The sequence below is a fragment of the Sycon ciliatum genome, chromosome 1 (genome assembly GCF_964019385.1).
Source record: "Sycon ciliatum chromosome 1, ocSycCili1.1, whole genome shotgun sequence".
NCBI classification, from domain to species: domain Eukaryota; kingdom Metazoa; phylum Porifera; class Calcarea; order Leucosolenida; family Sycettidae; genus Sycon; species Sycon ciliatum.
Window position 1 is genome coordinate 90,677,457 of NC_088643.1, and position 17,979 is coordinate 90,695,435.

At 47.2% G+C, this 17,979-nt stretch overlaps 3 protein-coding genes across 4 annotated transcripts in view; 1 reads left to right on the forward strand and 2 right to left on the reverse strand.

The window, feature by feature from the left end:
* Nucleotides 1-3,056: 3,056 nt before the first annotated feature.
* LOC135806397 (forkhead box protein O-like) lies at nt 3,057-8,620 on the forward strand. The gene is made up of 2 exons (XM_065320572.1): nt 3,057-4,420; nt 5,938-8,620. Exons 1-2 carry the CDS (start codon nt 3,788-3,790, stop codon nt 7,939-7,941), a joined length of 2,637 nt encoding a protein of 878 aa, XP_065176644.1. The 5' UTR covers nt 3,057-3,787; the 3' UTR covers nt 7,942-8,620.
* Nucleotides 8,621-8,997: 377 nt separating this feature from the next.
* Nucleotides 8,998-13,403, reverse strand: LOC135806399 (uncharacterized). Its single transcript, XM_065320576.1, has 2 exons — nt 12,612-13,403; nt 8,998-10,731 (listed from the first exon to the last, which is right to left on the reverse strand). The coding sequence occupies exons 1-2, from the start codon at nt 12,738-12,740 to the stop codon at nt 9,772-9,774; spliced, it is 1,089 nt and encodes a 362-aa protein (XP_065176648.1). The 5' UTR covers nt 12,741-13,403; the 3' UTR covers nt 8,998-9,771.
* A 1,222-nt stretch (nt 13,404-14,625) lies between these two features.
* LOC135806398 (mucin-2-like) overlaps nt 14,626-17,979 on the reverse strand; it is a 30,305-nt gene continuing 26,951 nt past the window's right edge. For both annotated transcript variants that reach the window (XM_065320575.1, XM_065320574.1), the window contains exons 19-21: nt 17,534-17,728; nt 16,641-16,655; nt 14,626-15,409 (exon numbers count right to left, since the gene is read on the reverse strand). In XM_065320575.1, coding sequence (XP_065176647.1) covers nt 15,308-15,409; nt 16,641-16,655; nt 17,534-17,728 — 312 coding nt within the window. In that variant the 3' untranslated portion in view covers nt 14,626-15,307. The remainder of the gene's footprint in view (nt 15,410-16,640; nt 16,656-17,533; nt 17,729-17,979) is intronic.

The window sequence follows — 17,979 nt, forward strand, 5'->3', positions numbered from 1 at the left end:
CTCTCTCTTTCATATCTGAAAAGCTCTGCGCCCTGCGTATCGAGCACTCCTCAGGCAGTTTGCCAAGTGTTTTCTATGTTTTTTTCTTCTATATACCGGTATGGGAATTATCCAAACAACTTGGCTTTCTCTTCCCGAGGGGCTCTGTCCAATTGTATGCGGATTAGTGAGATATTTTTAGAAGTTTTCTGAAGGATTGCATAAAATTGCCGCAAAACTCGAGTTGCATCTAAAACCTCCACCACGTTCTGATTCCTATGAAGTGAGATAGATCTACAGTAGAACTAGTACGACTCGTAGTTACTCTGATGAGACGTACTAGTACCCCATGGGCAGCAGGAACGTGTACTTGGTGTCCGAGGTACTTCTTATCTCAAAACACTTCAGTATGGATCAATACACCCGTACTCAGGACAATGGTATTATTTCACGAAATCTGCAATGGTACATTGGGCAGAAATCTATATTTATTTATTTATTTATTTATTCAACATCTTATGGCTTCCGATGGCAGCCAAAACGGGAAGATGTGGGTGATTTATATGTATATAATACAACCCAACAGTACGCTTGTACGTGAAATATAAACCGACATGCAAACCGAGGCGAACCCGAGGTTTGTATGATGGTTTATATTTCACGTACAAGCGTACTAGTGGGATGTATTATACTTATGCTGACCTTCATACAAACTGACAGTCAACTTCTTCCTGTTTCTATGGTGGCGGTCTATATGGGGTTTGTATGGGGTTTGTATGAGGTTTATATGCCCAGTATAAGCCGCCAGCATGATGGGCAAGTTGACTGGAAGTTTGTATGAAAGGTCAGCATAAATAATTATATAAACAGTGCCAGCCGAGCATGCAGTACTATGGTACTTGGGGGTAACATCCATGCACTGGGGAGGTGTAATGCAAGTAGCCCAGACACTAGGTTGTACGTCATGTATGAAGTGAGGTACAGCAAAACTATTATGACTTGTAGATATGACGTTAGAAATGTTCTTTTTTCTCAAGATTTATACCGTGGAACTCCGATAAGACGTATCCCCATGGACTGCAGGAACGTGTACTGAGTATCCAAGGTACTTATTGTCTCAAAATACTTCAGTGTGGATCAACACACCCATACCCCTGACAATGTCTGTACAAAGGAAGTGTTTGTCTTATCAGAGTACATAACTTACTACCGGTAAGTGAGTTGCACTGAAGTAGATCTACACGTATGTGTATGTATGTATGTATGTATGTATGTATGTGTGTTACGTATGTATGTATGTATGTATGTATGTATGTATGTATGTATGTACACTGTTGTGAATTCCAGCAGAAATCCAAGAGAGCTCGATACGGGGAAGGTAGAGCCGTGACACACTAGTCAGAACAACAGATGGCTTGATCAGTCACAACTTTTAAAAAGTTTCATGCCATCTCAGGCACTCATCAGGTGATAGTATGTATGTATGTATGTATGTATGTATGTATGTATGTATGTATGTATGTATGTATGTATGTACGTATGTATGTATGCGTTAAAAGTATTTCACGAGATCTAGGATGGTACAATGCTGTACACAGGCAGAAATCTGGATGAACAGTGCCAGCCATGCACAAGTTCAGTTTTCTATTTATCACTTGTTAGCTTTGTTGCTCCGTTTCATTGACCTTTAACCTCCTTGCCAAGTGTGCTAGTAGTATCTATTGTTGGCATGCTCAGAAACTCCATTGATTGGCTGTCTACATGGTTACAGGCACACGGCAGGCGATAAAGGACACTGTGCCTGGCGGTGGACTTTACTGAATTGAAAGGTGGTACAGTGAAAGCAGTTGAGACTGAGCAATCACATGCACACCTGGAGACGTGCAGTTTGGAATTTACCAATGTTCATTGTTCAACCATCCGATCCGTGATGTCTAGTGAGAGGTTACTAGAAGGATGCGATGATCGATGTCATCATTTGATATGCTTTGTATGGAGCAGAGAAGATGCAGCACCGCAGCTGCACATGCATGACTGGTTCACAACTCCATACAAATCATGTGCGACAATGCCATTCGCATAGCCTCTATAGTACTATAGTGCGCCAAGTGTAGCAAAGTAGTGGCCCGGGACAATTTGCACCCACACAATTATTTGCTCTGCCAAAGAAGAGATTTCACTTCCACAAAGGAGGTTCTGTAAAGCAACGCGTAGCACTTTGCACTGGGGAGGTGTAGTGCAAGTAGTCCAGCCACTAGCTTGTACATCATGTATGGAGTATAGATCATGCATGATAAACTACCTATTAGTAGTATGTTCTTCAGTGAAACACTCAGTTCTCGTCATGTTGACATTGGAACATGACAATAAAAGGTAGAATCGCTTGAATGAGGCTGCAACTAGCTTGGAGGTGCAAGCATAATGATGCGCACGTGGATCAGATCTTATGATTGAAATGCACCCCGAGGCTCCAAGGTGCGAGCTGCATTTCACCATGCTACTTTGAATGGACTGCTCATTGCAGGCAACGACGCGAGAGACTTGGCACACATCTTTGTGATCAAAACAAATAACAACAAATTTTTTTCGACAGATTCCCATGCGGAGTGTCAGAGCCCTCCGGACTCCTGTCAAACACGTTGAGATCGTGAAGCAGTGCCTGGTGCCAATGCCTGCTGCATGTGAGCAGCCGTCTAGGCTATCCCAGTCACGGTCACGGCATGGCGACCAGCCATGTCTTTCTTGATCGTTCACACTCGCCATTCAGGCTGGACGTCATACATCTGCCAATGCTGACATGGTAAGACAGTTCTGGCAGAGAGCCCTTTTGCAGGCTGGGTAGCCTCCATGCCATGGACCGTCTCAGTACTACTCAGTACTAGTAACCTACTGACTGACGTGTGCCATCTCCTCCTCCCATTGGATACCCAATATCATGCATGTACTCCGAATCTATCTGACACATTCGAATTTGGTTTCCTAGTCTACGAAATCACTGCCACACATGTGTTGTGGAGCTAGCTACTGTAGTTGGCTGCTGATTTTCGGATAGGACAAGTTGGTACATGGTAACGTTTGACATGCACGCAAAATGGGGGCTGTACACACATGCACATGTGGCTCACTATGACCGTACTGAGTCCGTCGGTGGAGTTCTTCCCGCGACAAAACGCACAGCCATCGATAGATCTACGCCTATGTGTCACGGTCCGAGAGCTCAGCGACTGGACAACCCACTCGTGAGCACTCAGCTCGCTCCGCACCAGGGAATAGTGCAATACCTAATACTACTAGTACTACTCCCTGCTATGCACCATCCATCCGTGGCCAGAATTCTACCACTCTATAATCTTACCTTTCCTTCCACTCCAAGTAAAGAAGTGCATCTGCCTCCAATGCGGGGTGCAGCAGCAGGTAGATCTAGAGTTTACGAACGCGCGATGGCGCCTGAGTCCCAAGTGTATATTTTAGGTATTTCGTCTATGTTCCTGTCTCCTGGCCTGGCAGCTTACCAGAGCTGAGCTGCGCTGAGGATCTCAACTGCTCCACTACACTCATTCCTCGTCCCAGTCTGAACTGATCTCTGGTGAAGTGAGGCGTGGGGCTGGCACAGGGTTTCAAACCCTTGGCTCTTGAGAATCGGTGTGATCGAGGCCCGCCAACCGTGGTTTTTACGCCCAGCGCCTCGCCGGAAAACCCACCCCTGCATATCTACCGCTACATATGAGTTGGGTGTGAATTACAAATAAACGTGCAAATACATGTAGATCTACACAGGGTGTTAGCGCGACACAACTGTGCAAAGGAGATGGCCAGCCATCTAGCGACGGGCAACGCGACGAGAGTGGTGAAAGAAGAGCAAATGGATACTTGTGAGCATCCAGCACTAGCAGCAGCACAGCCTTTGTGTAACAGAGTTCCACGCCAGCACCAGCAAAGCGGAATGGTGGATAGCCAACCTGGGCCATTCTCATTAGCATTAGCACCAGAGCCACCGCCGCCATCTGCGTCTGACCCTGCAGTCCAGGACAACAGTCGAGGTCGGTCCAGTTCGTGGCCTATGCATCCAAATGCGCTCATGGAGGCCGGAGGAACAGCAGCTAGTTTTGCTATGAATCCTCAACAGCAACTCCAACAACCGTCCGTTGTCTCAGACACGACATTAGCATTGGCAACCACCCATGGTGCTGGCGTTTCGTCGATGTCCCCCTCCACACCTGCAACTCCAGTAGCAAGCCAGCAGCCAGCCGGAGGAGGCAAGGAGAAAAAGTCGCCACGCAGAAACGCCTGGGGCCCCGATTCATATTCGGATCTAATCTCAAAAGCTATTCTTTCGACGAAAGACAAGCGCATGACCCTGAATCAGATTTACGAGTGGATGGTGGCGAATGTTCCCTATTTCAGAGACAAAGGAGAAACGAATTCTGCAGCCGGTTGGAAGGTATGTGCACAGTGGAAGATTTGCATTGAGTTATTCCGCATGCACCTGGTCCCCCCATCCTGCCATTGTGTGGCCTGGAGGCTAGACCCTTGAAGGGCCTTGTTTCAAGTATCCTTACCACGTGTGGATTCTTACTTGCTTGTAATTGTAACGTTAGTGAAGTAAGGCGTGTAATGTGTCTGTGGAGCTCGTCTTGTAACGTTTTTCACGACAGGTCACGCTACTACAACTACTGCCACAACTACATGTAGGCCTACTGTAGAGTATTTACTCAAGCACTGGTAGCACTGGTATGCAAACTAACTTTAGAAGGAGACGGTTTTCTTCGTCACCATCCCACCGTGCATTTAGTTTTTGAAGGAATGCCCCCAGCATGCATGTTCCTCCTTGTTGAACCCAGTGACCTTCCTGCGCCACCCTACAAATCACTAGCCTATATACAGATAACATTGTACATATCGCGCTTCAGCTAGCAGCTATGGACCACAGTCGAGTACTTCGGTCGTGGACTTTGAACTGTCTTGAGTCTTTGAGACTCAAGTACAGTCGACTCCATTTATAACGAACTCGCATAATTTCGTGATGTAGGAACCCTTAACCCCCCTTGACCTTGTCCATGTCCCTATTTGAACCCATACAAAATTGACCCTTTATAACGAACAGTTTTCGTTTATAACAAACCAAATCTTGTAGGCCGCATGTAAACCAAGTGCACTCACACTGTCATGGGCCACTTGCCAGTCATGACTTGCTCAGCCTGCTTGTATGGTGTGAGTGCATTTCTGTTATAACGAACTTCGGCTATAAAGAACTAATTCTCCTGCACAATGGTGTTCGTTATACATGACATGTATACATTGTATCAGGAGTCGACTGTAGGCTGAACGTCATTCCACATGGCAATGATTCAGTCAGTCACAGTGCCCTGGGCTATTACCTAAGTTACCTTGTCCTATTAGTACAGCCGTCCCTCTCTAATCCGGCACTTTATAATCCAGCACCCTCGATAACCCAGCACAATTTTCAGTAGCCAAAATGTCCTCTTCATGCACATTGCAGCAGTAAATCAGATTTGTTAATCCAGCACCCTCCCTAATCCAGCAGATTTTCGTGGCACAAATGGTGCCGGATTATAGAGGGACCACTGTACTACACATTTGGCATCCGGCTGCGCAGCAGCTGGTATTTTTTTAATTTACACCAGCAAATGGTCTGCCCCCGCGAACATCCCCCCACCCTCTGGCTCGCTTGCTAAGGCCTGTACTGCTACATAGTTTGCCACCGTAGTCCTGTGGATGGGAGTCTAAGGTGTATGCATATGTGTTTATGCACGTGTGTGTCTATGAGCATGTGTGTGTGTGTGTGTGTGTGTGTGTGTGTGTGTGTGTGTGTGTGTGTATGTGTGTGTGTGTGTGTGCATGTGTGTGTGTGTGTGTCTGTGTGTATGTATGTATGTGTGTGTACGCGCACATGTGTATGTCTATTGTCTCCGTGGATGCTCTTATACTGCTGTGCAGAACTCTGTCCGTCACAATTTGTCACTTCACCCTCGCTTCATCAAGGTCCAGAACGAGCAGACAGGCAAAAGCAACTGGTGGATGATTAACCCTGATGCTAAGCGCAGTAACAGACGTCGTGCTTTCTCAATGCCAACTGATGTGTCTGCGTCATCGCCCATTCGATCCAGGCGTCAGCAAGCAGCTGCAAAGACGAAACGAGGTGCAAAGAGTGGGAAACCACTTAAAACTGAAGATGCATCTAGCTTGACTTCTGACCATTCAAGTCCAGCATTCTCACCGACTCATTTGTCCTCACCGCTCCTAGACAATGCCCTATCTCTTGCTGCTGCACAATCTCCCAGTCTAGGTGTGTGTGAATCACCATTGCTTCAGGATGACTTTGACGCAAACAGTCCCTCAGCTCTATTCACATCTCCATCGCCCAACTCACCCGGTCCGTATCTTCTTGATGCAAATAGTGTGGTTGGTTCGTTTGGCCAGCCTGCCGGCCAGTTTGATATAGATCCATTGCCACATGCTGCCATGTACCTAAGTGGAAGTGAAGGCTCAAGTTATGATGACAGCTTCCTGTCACCATCTGATATCATGCCCGGGGACTCACTGAACGAACAGGGCATGGTGGTTGGTAATATACCTACTTTGGCACTACCGACCGATGAGAATCTTGGCACTGCTATCTCGTCCCTGTCCATTCAACCACAGGCGGATGCCGTGCCATCCACCTATCGTCCTCCGTTCCAACCTACCTTGACACCTGTTGCTGGGACACCGTTTGACACACCGCTAGCCAGCATACAAGGCACCCCGCACCACACGCCTCCGCCACATGCAAGACATGCGCATGCATATCTCAACATGTCAGCAACATCTACGTCAGCCCCAGGCTTTCTTGATCCCTACTATGAGCAGCAGCAGCAGCAGCAGCAGCAGCAACAGAGAGCACAGACTGGTAGCAAGCCAGCTCCAAAGTCTGATCAGAAAAGTCCACTTTCCAGTCAGCGCAGCTCAGCATCATCCATCCATGAGTCACGTTCTGTGACAGGTCTCGGCAGTCGACAACGATCAATCAGTGAGCCCACACATTTCGGCAACTATTTTTCTGCACCTCCCGGTTTCCATCCGGGTAGTGATGAGCAGCTTCATTCAATGTGTACAAATATGCCTCCTCCTCTGCAACCCATTGCACCACAACACCAACACCAGCACCAACACCAATCCCAACAGCAGCAGCAGCAGCAGCAACAGCAACACGCACAGCAGCAGCAGGCGATGCAACAGGCAATGCAAGGTGCTGCCATGGCCAGCATGTTCCCAACCAATATCCTGGCTCAGCAGCAGCAACAGCAGCAACAGCAGACTTTGTATGCACAGATGTCAACTGCAAGCGCAGCGCTAAGCCTTGCCACGGGACAGCCACCTAGCTACACTGCAGCCCACCATCAAATCATCAACGACAATTCGTACTTGGCCAGCACGCAGGCAGCACTCCTTATGGCTGCAGGTAGTCAAGCAGGTCAAAGCTTTCCTCCTGGCATGCTGCAGCAACAGTCTGCTACAACTAGTGGTGGCGGCGGAGGTGATGGCGGCAGCGAGACACTAATGCCCTATATGACCAGTGTTGTCATGCCCAACGAGATGTCTTCGCTCTACCAAGATGCGGCAACCGGTCAAGACCTACTGGCTAACAGTGGACTGACAGAAGCCGACATGGACAGGTTCATGAACATGGCAGCACTGGCCAACACGAAACTTGACATGGACTTATCAAACCAGACTGCAGCCATAGCAGCCGCAGCTGCAGGTATGCCCAGCATGGACACATCGCCATTGGCCCGGCAGCAGAGTGATTCATCACTGCCACAGCTCGAGTTCAACTTTGAACATTTTTCTCCACCGAAGGAGCCTCCTGCGATGAGCACAGTAGGGAACGGTGCTCAAGCTATGCCTGGACAGCACCAGCCAATGAACCAACGATCATGGCTAGCAAAGCGAAACAAGTAGCAGCCGGACATACTCTCTATTCTCCACACTCCCACGTACTCTCCATTCTCCACACTCCCACTCACAAGCCCTTCATCAGGGTGTGGCATGGTGTAACCAAGGGTGCATACATGCTCTTGGTGTAATTTATTCCTTTTCTCAGATAAAAATCCGTCAGTTCAATGCGGTTATGGGATCTGCGTTTTTGCTCTTCGAGGTACCTGATTTGACACACATTTTCCAAGTCATATTTTTGAAATGTTCTATCAATGTTTTGTTTCACAACTTTTCTCTATTTTTTACCATCATCTCCTGGTTTGTGATGGCTTGAAGTAATGGCATGGAAAGGACACAGTTCTGATGATCTTCACTTCCCGATGTGTGTTCCTTCCTCCATTTAGAGGGTGTTCCGATTATTCAGCGTGGCAGCCTTGATTCACAGCACCTCACTTGTTTACCCCCGCATCCATTTGCTATCAATGCTGCCTGCTCTGCTGTATGTGGACTGGAGCTATGTTTGCCACAACGTCGTCAATGATCAAAACATTCTTGTCTCCCACACCCACTACCAGACAGTGGTACTATTTCCTATAACGGTTTCACTTTTGAGCTAGATTTGGATTTTGCTGATTTGGATTATGCTGCGATGGCACTCATCAGAATTAATAACACCACTCTACTGCTGTACCAGTACTACTAGTACCAGCATTGTCGAGTGCTGCTCAACGAAATCCAGGTCACGACGTGAGTCAGCTGGACAAGCCCAGACTTGCACACGTTAGGCAGTGACTGGCTATAAATGGACATACATTTAGTGTGCACTATTATTCCAAGTAAAGGGAGCGGATTTCATTGAGCACGGCCGTTGGCTTCCGGGGTTACAATGCACCTGATGCCTTTTGTGATACAGTACAAACCTCTTCTACGTGTACGAGAAGAGGCTTGTATGTGCAAAATATGAAACACTATCTTTTGTGTGAGAGTTGTACGTTACCTTTCTGTACAAAAAAACATCCTTTTAATTTAAAAGTCAATTTTCACATTAGTAAGTGTCCCAGGTGTCCCAGGTCCATCAGATCGAGAAAGTCTAGCTTCAACTTCAAACTTGACATACAGTAGGGAAATAATTAAAAAATTGCGATGCGACTGGGCAGCTGGCAAAATCAAGAGAATGAAATTACAGTTTGAAAGGTCTTTTCAAAGATGTAACGAAGATACTAAATGCTACATGCCCCAGACTGTGGTGGACAATCGACAAATTTCATGGGAAAATCATCTGAAGGCAAGATATGTATCAGTTATATCCACACGCAACAGAGGCGAAAGGCTGTGTAGCTGTAACTTTAAGTTTCATGCATTTCAGCCATCATCAGACAGCAGCATTTACAAAATGCAAAATGTTGCTGGTAAATGCTGCTGTCTGATGATGGCTGAAATGCATGAAACTTAAAGTTACAGCTACACAGCCTTTCGCCTCTGTTGCGTGTGGATACTGCTCTGCACACGTGTGCATTGGGCACTCTACCTCGAGCTGCCTAGACCGGCCTTGTTTGTTATCAGTTATATCTAGCATAACGTATATGCCATCACTCATTTCCCTCAACAGTCTATCCATGTCAATTGTACATAACGTCATGTCCTTATGGTTTGATCAAGACTCACACCTGTTAGTTGCTCACAAGTCATGGCTAAACCATACCCGTCATGCATGTGGATCATCGCCCCAAACAGGCAAGGCATGGATTCGAAGGTTCACAGTCAAGGACACTACGCTACAAGCGAGCATACGTGCACATACCATCAGGCCTGGGCCTGTGTTTGGAGGCAAATAGTATGCCGTCATTGTTGCTATTAAAGTTCAGTCAATCGGTACGGTCGCCTTGTATCAGCCTCTTTTTCCCTAGCTGATCGGACAGGGCTAGAGCGGCGGCGTGACACATCTTGACGGTGAGTTCTCAGAACAGGGCTACTGTTAGCTTCCCTACCATCTCCCCCGGATCTTCTTGAGTGCACCTTTACTGACTTGATCAGCTGAGGAGAGCTTTTATCATTGATTGGACTGAGAACCCGCACTGCTGCAGGTGATGATGTTGACGGTTCTGCGGCTTGAGTTCGGTCAGGTGTCATCACATCTGTTCCTTCATGAATTGCATCGCTAACAAGCCCATGCTCAAAAGCTGCCATGCCAATGTTCGTAGGTCGAAAGTGAGGATTCTTGCTGGGGTTCTCTCTTTCTATAGTCTCAACACGGATGAATCGTCCCTTTCCTTTCCGTATATGGACGTCATCGGACAGCTGCGAGTGAAACATGTCTGATTTCATGGCTGCATCTCGTGTCCTTCCATCGGTAACTGTGGTAGCTTCATGCTTTTCTTCTGCAGTAGCACATACTTCTACCTTCTTGTTGTTTTCTTCGGGTGTGTCTATGCACACACCTCTTTCACTGCCACTTTGATCTTCAGCTTGACTGGCATTCTCACAGACATGCGGCTCTAAGCTGGTTGGGTCGGTTTCCTCAGGTATTCCACCAATACCACTGATTGGAGCAAGGAACGATGCACACCTTTTGCTGGTCAAAAAGTCCATGTACGCGGATGACTCTTGGCTGCCAACGAAGAGACTGCCCTTCCTGTCGCTGGAGAGTGGTGTAGAGGTCAAGCGAGTGACGTCACTCGTTGGACTGCTGAGCTGAAATCCTGTCAATGACATTGAGCGGTGTGGGCCACTGTCTAGACGTTTAAGTCGGGATACAGCAGCATCTAGCTCCGCCAGTTCCTGGGCAAGTTCGTCTTCCTTTGCTCGTGCATTCGCCTGGCAAGAAGCACAGAATACACAAACACGTGGAGGAGTAAGGACATGATACACAAGATCTTTCGAGTAGCTGATAGGTAGCTCCCCCATTAGACTGTTGTTATCACTATCGTTGCTTGTCACAAAGGATGCAGTGATGCCATAGCCTGGGTTCAGACGGACACTTCCCGGCGGTGCATGGCACACTGCATACCCCACACCCTGCCCCAATGCTCATTGACTGCATGACTAAATCATGCACCCCTGTGTTCTGGAAGTGTTTGGGAACTTTGTTTAGCCGGGAGCTAACATTGGCAGCACCTTAGCTCAAGCATTTTATGATCATTGGCTGTACAGCTGTAATCTTTTATGATCATTTGCTGTACAGCTGTAATCTTTTCTAAAGACTACGTACTGTAGGTTACAGTATGTAGTCTGGCACCTGACCTCAAGTACATTTCCCGGCCAGGCTAGCGTTGCGTGCAGCTGCTCATCAGAGTGCTATGGGATTCCCCCTCCCCCCCCCCCCCATGGAATTAGAATGACCACACAGACTCAGTGCACCTCCCCCCCCCCTCCCTTCAACACGCGTATTTGGATATGTACGAGCTCGTACAAGGGCCATCAATGCATCACCATCGCTTTCAAACCAGATCCTTCTGCTTCCGGAAAAAAATCATCAGAGAGAAACAATCTTCATTCTTCGTCTCTGCAGCTGTTACTGCTCTGCTGAAAGCATGAACATGAAATTACTTCTTGAGTTCTTGTGCACTTGCATTTCGCCTTTTACAATGCGACCAGTCCCCTTCTCGCGGCAGTTCGTTTTCCACGAGTCCACAAGGAGGAATATTGAATTCGAGAAGGCAAAAGTACGACACCAAGCTCGACCCACTTGGGGTAGGGGAATGATGAAGTACCTTTTGTTGAGTTTGTTTTCAAGCTCAACAAAAGACACTTTATCGTGTATGAGTAGTCATCATTGAGTCACAATAATTAGTATAATTATAATATTCCTCGCGAATCACAACGCCAAGTTTGGATCACAACACCAAGTTTGGTGCGGTGTATCACGAGGACAATGGGAGCAACATTCACGGCAGTGATGTTTCAAAACCATAATATTACCCTAGAAAGTTACCAACGCGTGAACGATCAAGAGTGGATCAAGAGGTGACTATTATATGCGATATCATGATTAACGGTCCAGGCCCCGTTCACTACAATCACTAATCAAGCCTGCACAATCCCAGATACTAAGCGAATGATGTCATGGTGGTGGGTCAGTGGAACCGCTATGTACATGTATAGGCGCTACGTGTACAGCACGGGTCAACGGAACGGCTTATGGACATCGCTACTGACGTTAGTGGGTCACTAATGCAGCGCTGCGTCGCGACTTTGCCAAAGCATCTCAACCGATGATGCAATGGCATAACCGCTACACGTACATGAAATGTTACGCGTAGCATTATACGTTATAGGTCAGCTGTGCTCTGCATGCATACTATACTGTACACGGAAGTATGTCGTGTTTGACTCTCTGAGGATACTGCAGTCCTTAATGAAATCCAGTCGCGTCACTCAAGCTTGCACCTTGCATCATTCTGCAGCCCAGTGTTGGCAGGTCTAGGGCTGCGCAACGCCCGGCGTGTACTTGAGTGACGGGACTGGATTTCATTGAGCAACACTGCACTGCACACTGTCTGTAGTAACAGCAGGACGGTACTAGTACACTGGTAGTGGTGCCCCAGTTACTACTAGCATGCAGGGAGTCGTACACAACGTCATGTGTCGGTATGCCAGCCAGAAGTAAACATGGCGAACCGCACTCTATTAGTATACCGGTACTCATCCTATTTTCAACATGAAACACTTGAACGTGAACGCTATGAATGACTTACGATGTCCTCGCGGAATGACTCTCGTATCTCTCTGGACAGCTCCACAGAATCCCGGGTGCTTCCAACACTCATGAAACTCGACGTAGAGCTGATGGCGCTGGCACTACTGGAGTTAGCTTCGTCCGCCATTCCTGTATAGATTTGTATTACTGCGTCGCTATGTTACAGTATGTAGCTAAACGTTACGTAGCCGTTATTGCAGGCTAGATTTGTATGCACTGTGTGCACGTCTCCTCGAAATGAGCTCACTGACGACTCCTGGAGCGACGCTAGACTGATTGATATCCGCCACTTACTCCCACACAAACATGGACTCAGCAAGGTACGTGTGTGCTATGCCGGTCCAAATTGGCAGTGGTGAGATCCGAATATTTTTCGGCTCCACGTCCCACACCTCGAACTAGAGTGACCTCGCCAGTCGAAGTGGCCGCTCCTGGTCCAAGATGTAATCAGTCAATCGTTGCTCGGGCTTCTTTGCTGGCTAGGTACCTGAGCTGTGCAGAGCTGTGCAGAGCTGCGGCTACACGCCACCATGCTGTACTCGTCTCTAGCTTTCCACGATGCCTTGGCGAACGGAATGACGGACGCTTTGCACGCCTCTTGTGAAAAGCTAATAGTGTGGAGGATTAAAATATTGCAACTGTTCCCGGCCAAGTCGACGGAACGCCTCGCCGGAAAGAAGTGCTCGACTCAGATCAGTGCCAGAACAGAAGGACGTGATCGTGAAATGGATCTCATGTGTTTCACACCCCCTAGGCCTGGTCTGACTGAAGACGTGAAGTCTTGGATCTGTGGCTTGGCGGAGACAAGTAGGGCTGGACGACTTGATACTTGCCACTACCAAACTACGACTACGACTCCGAGTCGTAGTCACTCGACTCGGACGGTAGGTTGTGTCGCTCGGGTAACGATCACGTGCGTGCAGTGTATTGTGTGGACTCTGCTGCGTGTGCGTCTGTGCGACAGGGCTGTGGTAGGCTGATTTGAGGCCACCCAGGATCCCGGGAATGCATCGACGTCGACAGGGAGATCATCTAGACTACGGAACTGATGACTCTTTCCCGTCGACTACACCGACCACAAACCAGTTTACAAGATGGAATCGGACGAATCGTGACTGCAGCCAGCAGGGAGTCGTGAAACCCTGGTTTTCACGACACTCCGGTTGCATACTAGATCTACATGACTGTCTATAGAGTGTAGTGATAGTGTAGACTAACATGATGTACCGGTAGATCTACATGCTGTCAGCAGTGGGATTGTCGAACTGAAGCCAAAGCGGAATCTGCGCGATGGAAAGAGCAACATAGAAATAAGCTTATAACGTCTGTGTTACTTAATATAAGTCATTGTGGAGGCGCGCATCAGTGGTCCATTATACGTTTGTCGTGTAGACCTACAGCCATGTGCCACCTGCATTACATGGGGCGATAGAAGTTAGAACCGATGTGCAATGTGCCATGCTACTCGCTAGTGCAACCATTCGACCTGCAGCAGCGCCCATGATTACGGTTGTCTGCCGGCATGCCGTGCTGAAACTACCGGTATCTTTTCGGCGGCAGTTACGGATCAGAGATGGCGTCTTGAATGCACCTGCATGGATATTCTGTATGCCGCTCCCAATATGGTCAGAACTCAGATCCACCACGTGCACCACACACTGTATGATAATTGACACTATTTCGAGTAAGAGTACTGCACTGGTAGGCTAGAGTGATGCTGAATCGGAGTCACTGAGACACAGTCACAGTGGGCACCAGATGTACAGGATTGTATTGCTGATGCCATCCGTCAATGCAAAGCTGCGGAAGCACCGGACTGCGATGGGGTCGAATCCTGTGCCCATTGATTGGACTCACAGTGATCTACGTGGACGCCAGGGCCTGGGACTGGGAGGAGGCACCAGGTTAAACATGTATACGCTTGCACTTACATGTACACATGATGTACTTGTATTATAGTTCACTATGTCTTGTCCACGTTACAACCGGCTGTACAATATACACGTACTGAATCAGAAGTCCTCAAGGGCTTGGAATATATACATGTCACTGACAGTATGCAGCATGATGTAGCAGGGAGTAAAACATAATATTATGCAAACTATCAATGTGCACGTGCAGGAATGCAAATTGCAAACTTACTTAGAAAAGCGGTGGCTTTTAACACCGGTGATCCGTCTGGAGGAATTCAAGTCTAAACGAAACTTCTGTGACAGCAATGTCCTGCATGGCTTGTACTGGTGGCAGCATGATGTAAAACTGCTTTCAAAAAGAGCAGTTACTTGAAATAATTATATTACTTGTAGTCAATAGTTACTAGTCATGTATAGGATTCATAGGATTCATAACCTTGTTGTGAATGTTGCTAGACAAGCTTAGTTAGTTAGTTGAGAGGCAAAACATTGACAAAGGCTGGCCGGGTGCCGCACCCAGTCTGGCGACCTAAGCTAGACTAGTGCCGACTATAAAAATAAAAAAGAGAGAAAACTCTAAAACATGCTGTACCTTACCTACCTACCCTAACCTTTTGTAGTGGCATCACATGACAAATAAGGTAGAGAATTTGTAGACCTACTGCTACAACACCTTCTATAAGGGAAAGAAAAATATCAAGCTTGTAAATGGGCAGATTCATTGGTAGTAAAAAGGCGACTTTGAAAGACTGAGACGCAAGTCCCAACCAATAACAAGTTATTAGATTGCAGCCGGGTTGTTCACGTACTCGTTCTCTGAGCCTGTAAGGTGTGCGCTACTGAGCCGCTTCTCATACTTGACTGTGGAAGCTCGACCGCCATCCTGCATGTGTATAGGGAATGATCAAAGCGGACACAAAGCTACTCATATCATGCACCGTCCACGACGACGACAAGGACAAGAATGAGAGCGAGAAGAAGAACAACTCTGCACAGAAGAATACAAAAAATATTTACAGCAGAAACGCATTTGATTCCTCTCAAGTGTGTGTTATAATACATTTACATGTGTCCGTTCATGCTTTCTTAAGTGCTTCTAGTAACTCTAGTAACTGTGATCCTGTAGACAGCACACTGGGCTGCCAAATACACAACTGGCCTGAGGACAGCCCCATGCCACGCGGCAGGGGGTCCAGCTCAGGTCGCACGCGACAGCGGCGTGAGCTGGTCGCGGTGAGGGTTGATGAAAACTACAGTTTCCTCCTTCGGAAACTTCCATTATTTTCGAGTTGGGAGTAGAAATTGTCTGTTTCGGTTGGACAAGACGTTGCACTTTAGAGCACAGGAGCAAAGCAACAGATGACGGTGATACACTTTGATCCAGGCTTGAGCGAAGACAGCAGTCTCACAGTTACGATTCGTTCAGAGGAGGATCGGTCTGTGCTAAGCACGTGGCCTGGTGGTGACAGTCAATTTTTCTTCAGACTTTTCCCGTTTGCGTTTTTCCCTCAAATCAGTGAATATGATGATATTTTTGATAAGTGGTTTTCGACGATAATTCCAACACCCGGTCAAAACGAGGCTCCACCCACAACAATAGAGGGCCTGTGACGTTGCCATTGTCCAATGAGTCTACTCCACTTCTGTTGAGCCAGGTATCCAGGATGCCGAGAATGGCTAAGTTATAAGCGGCGAGGCGACAGTAGTTTCAAAATCACAATCAACAGTACCAGCTGGATCGACTGATCATGACTGCTTTATTGAATGAATAACAGAAAGAATCCAAGATTTGTCATCTTGTTGTTCTTCATTCAATAAGGCACTCGTGACATGTCGATCCAGCTGGTAAGGCTGATTGCGTATTTGACTAAAGTTTGTGTTTTGATCAAACCTCTAGGGGCATGCGTTGAAAGTTCCAACCCTGCAAGGGGTGTGCGACACGTAATATTTCAAGCTGAAAAGAGGACTATTCGATTTCTAACACCTGGTGTGCCCATCAGCTCCAGGTAAACATCGTCTGTAAGAGCAAAGAGACTCTCGCGAACAAGAGCTGATGCCATCAAATTCCAAACAGCTATCATACTCTACACAATAATCAACACAGGACTGCTTACCTTCTGGACTTTGACCTGGAGACATTTGAACACACAACACACACATGGAAACAAGCATGTCAAGCACATGCAAACAAAAACAAATACAATATATCACTGAAAACCACTTCATTATTTTGTAAATCACCATGGTGTTATACCGGTGTCCTGAGTCCTATACGAGCATATAATTACAGTAAAACCTGGTTTAAGCGACCAACCCACGGTGCAAGCAAAAGCGGCCGTTAAAGCCAGGCGGTCTTTAGAACCAGGTCCCACAATTTCTGTGTAGAATTGTCCGTGCATGGAAAAATGCCAGGTTTTACTGTACATGTATAGGCTCTGAGATATCATGGTGGTGGCTGGCTCACAAGCTGCTGACAGAGAGCATTTAATTAAAACTGCTTTTTCTTGGAAAACTCGGCCTCTATATAGAGAAACCGAGTCTCACGCGAACTGTGATTTTTTTCTTTTTTCTTTTTCTTGAAGGAATGAAATGCACATGCACAAAGTATTTGGCATCCATACGGAATAACGTCCCCCCCCCCCCCCCATTTGGGCCAAATTCCGTTTGAATCCCCACAAAACTCATGCAGAAGGAAATGCGAGAAACAATATCTGGAGTACAAACTCTTCCCTTCTGTGTGAGTTGTGTGATGACTCTGCACTCAGAGCAGAGGGAATGTGCCTATGGTGGGAGTTCACCGGTATATGTAAAATGAGGCTTTAATACAGCCTACGGTAATACAGGAGGTGGGCGTACAGGCATTGACCGTTGGTCTTCTGAAACAACCCCCAAACTCAGCATGCATATTGTTACTCATGTATGTGTAAGCACCACAATGAGTTAAATCATCACGTTGGGGTACAAGTTCATGGTCACGGCGAAACACAGACAGCACCGCCGTACTCACCTTGTAGACTACGAGAACGAGAATAGCTATCAGAATGATACCAGCGGGCACAGCAACTCCAATAGCAATATACATTGATTGTTTGCTGTCAGTGGATTCATTGGTCTGCGCCACTGCGGATGAATCAGCCACGGCCATGTCATACGTCTGTCCGCTGGAACTGCTGAACGTTAGAACCAGGGATTTGCTAGCAGCCTGGAACAATAAGCACAGCAATGTAGACTTGTAGACAAGCACACAAACACACACATTTCCACATTTCCGCACACGCATGCACACATCAGCAATGCACACGAGTGTGTGCCCTGTAAAGCTGTCCTTGTTCTCCAAGTTCATCGCTTTCCTCTACGATTGCCCAGATACTGCTGACTCAAGCGGATTAATCTCATCTCAGAGCTAACCATTGTCATTGTTGCCGTCTGACCACATGTATGTCGTAGCATGTC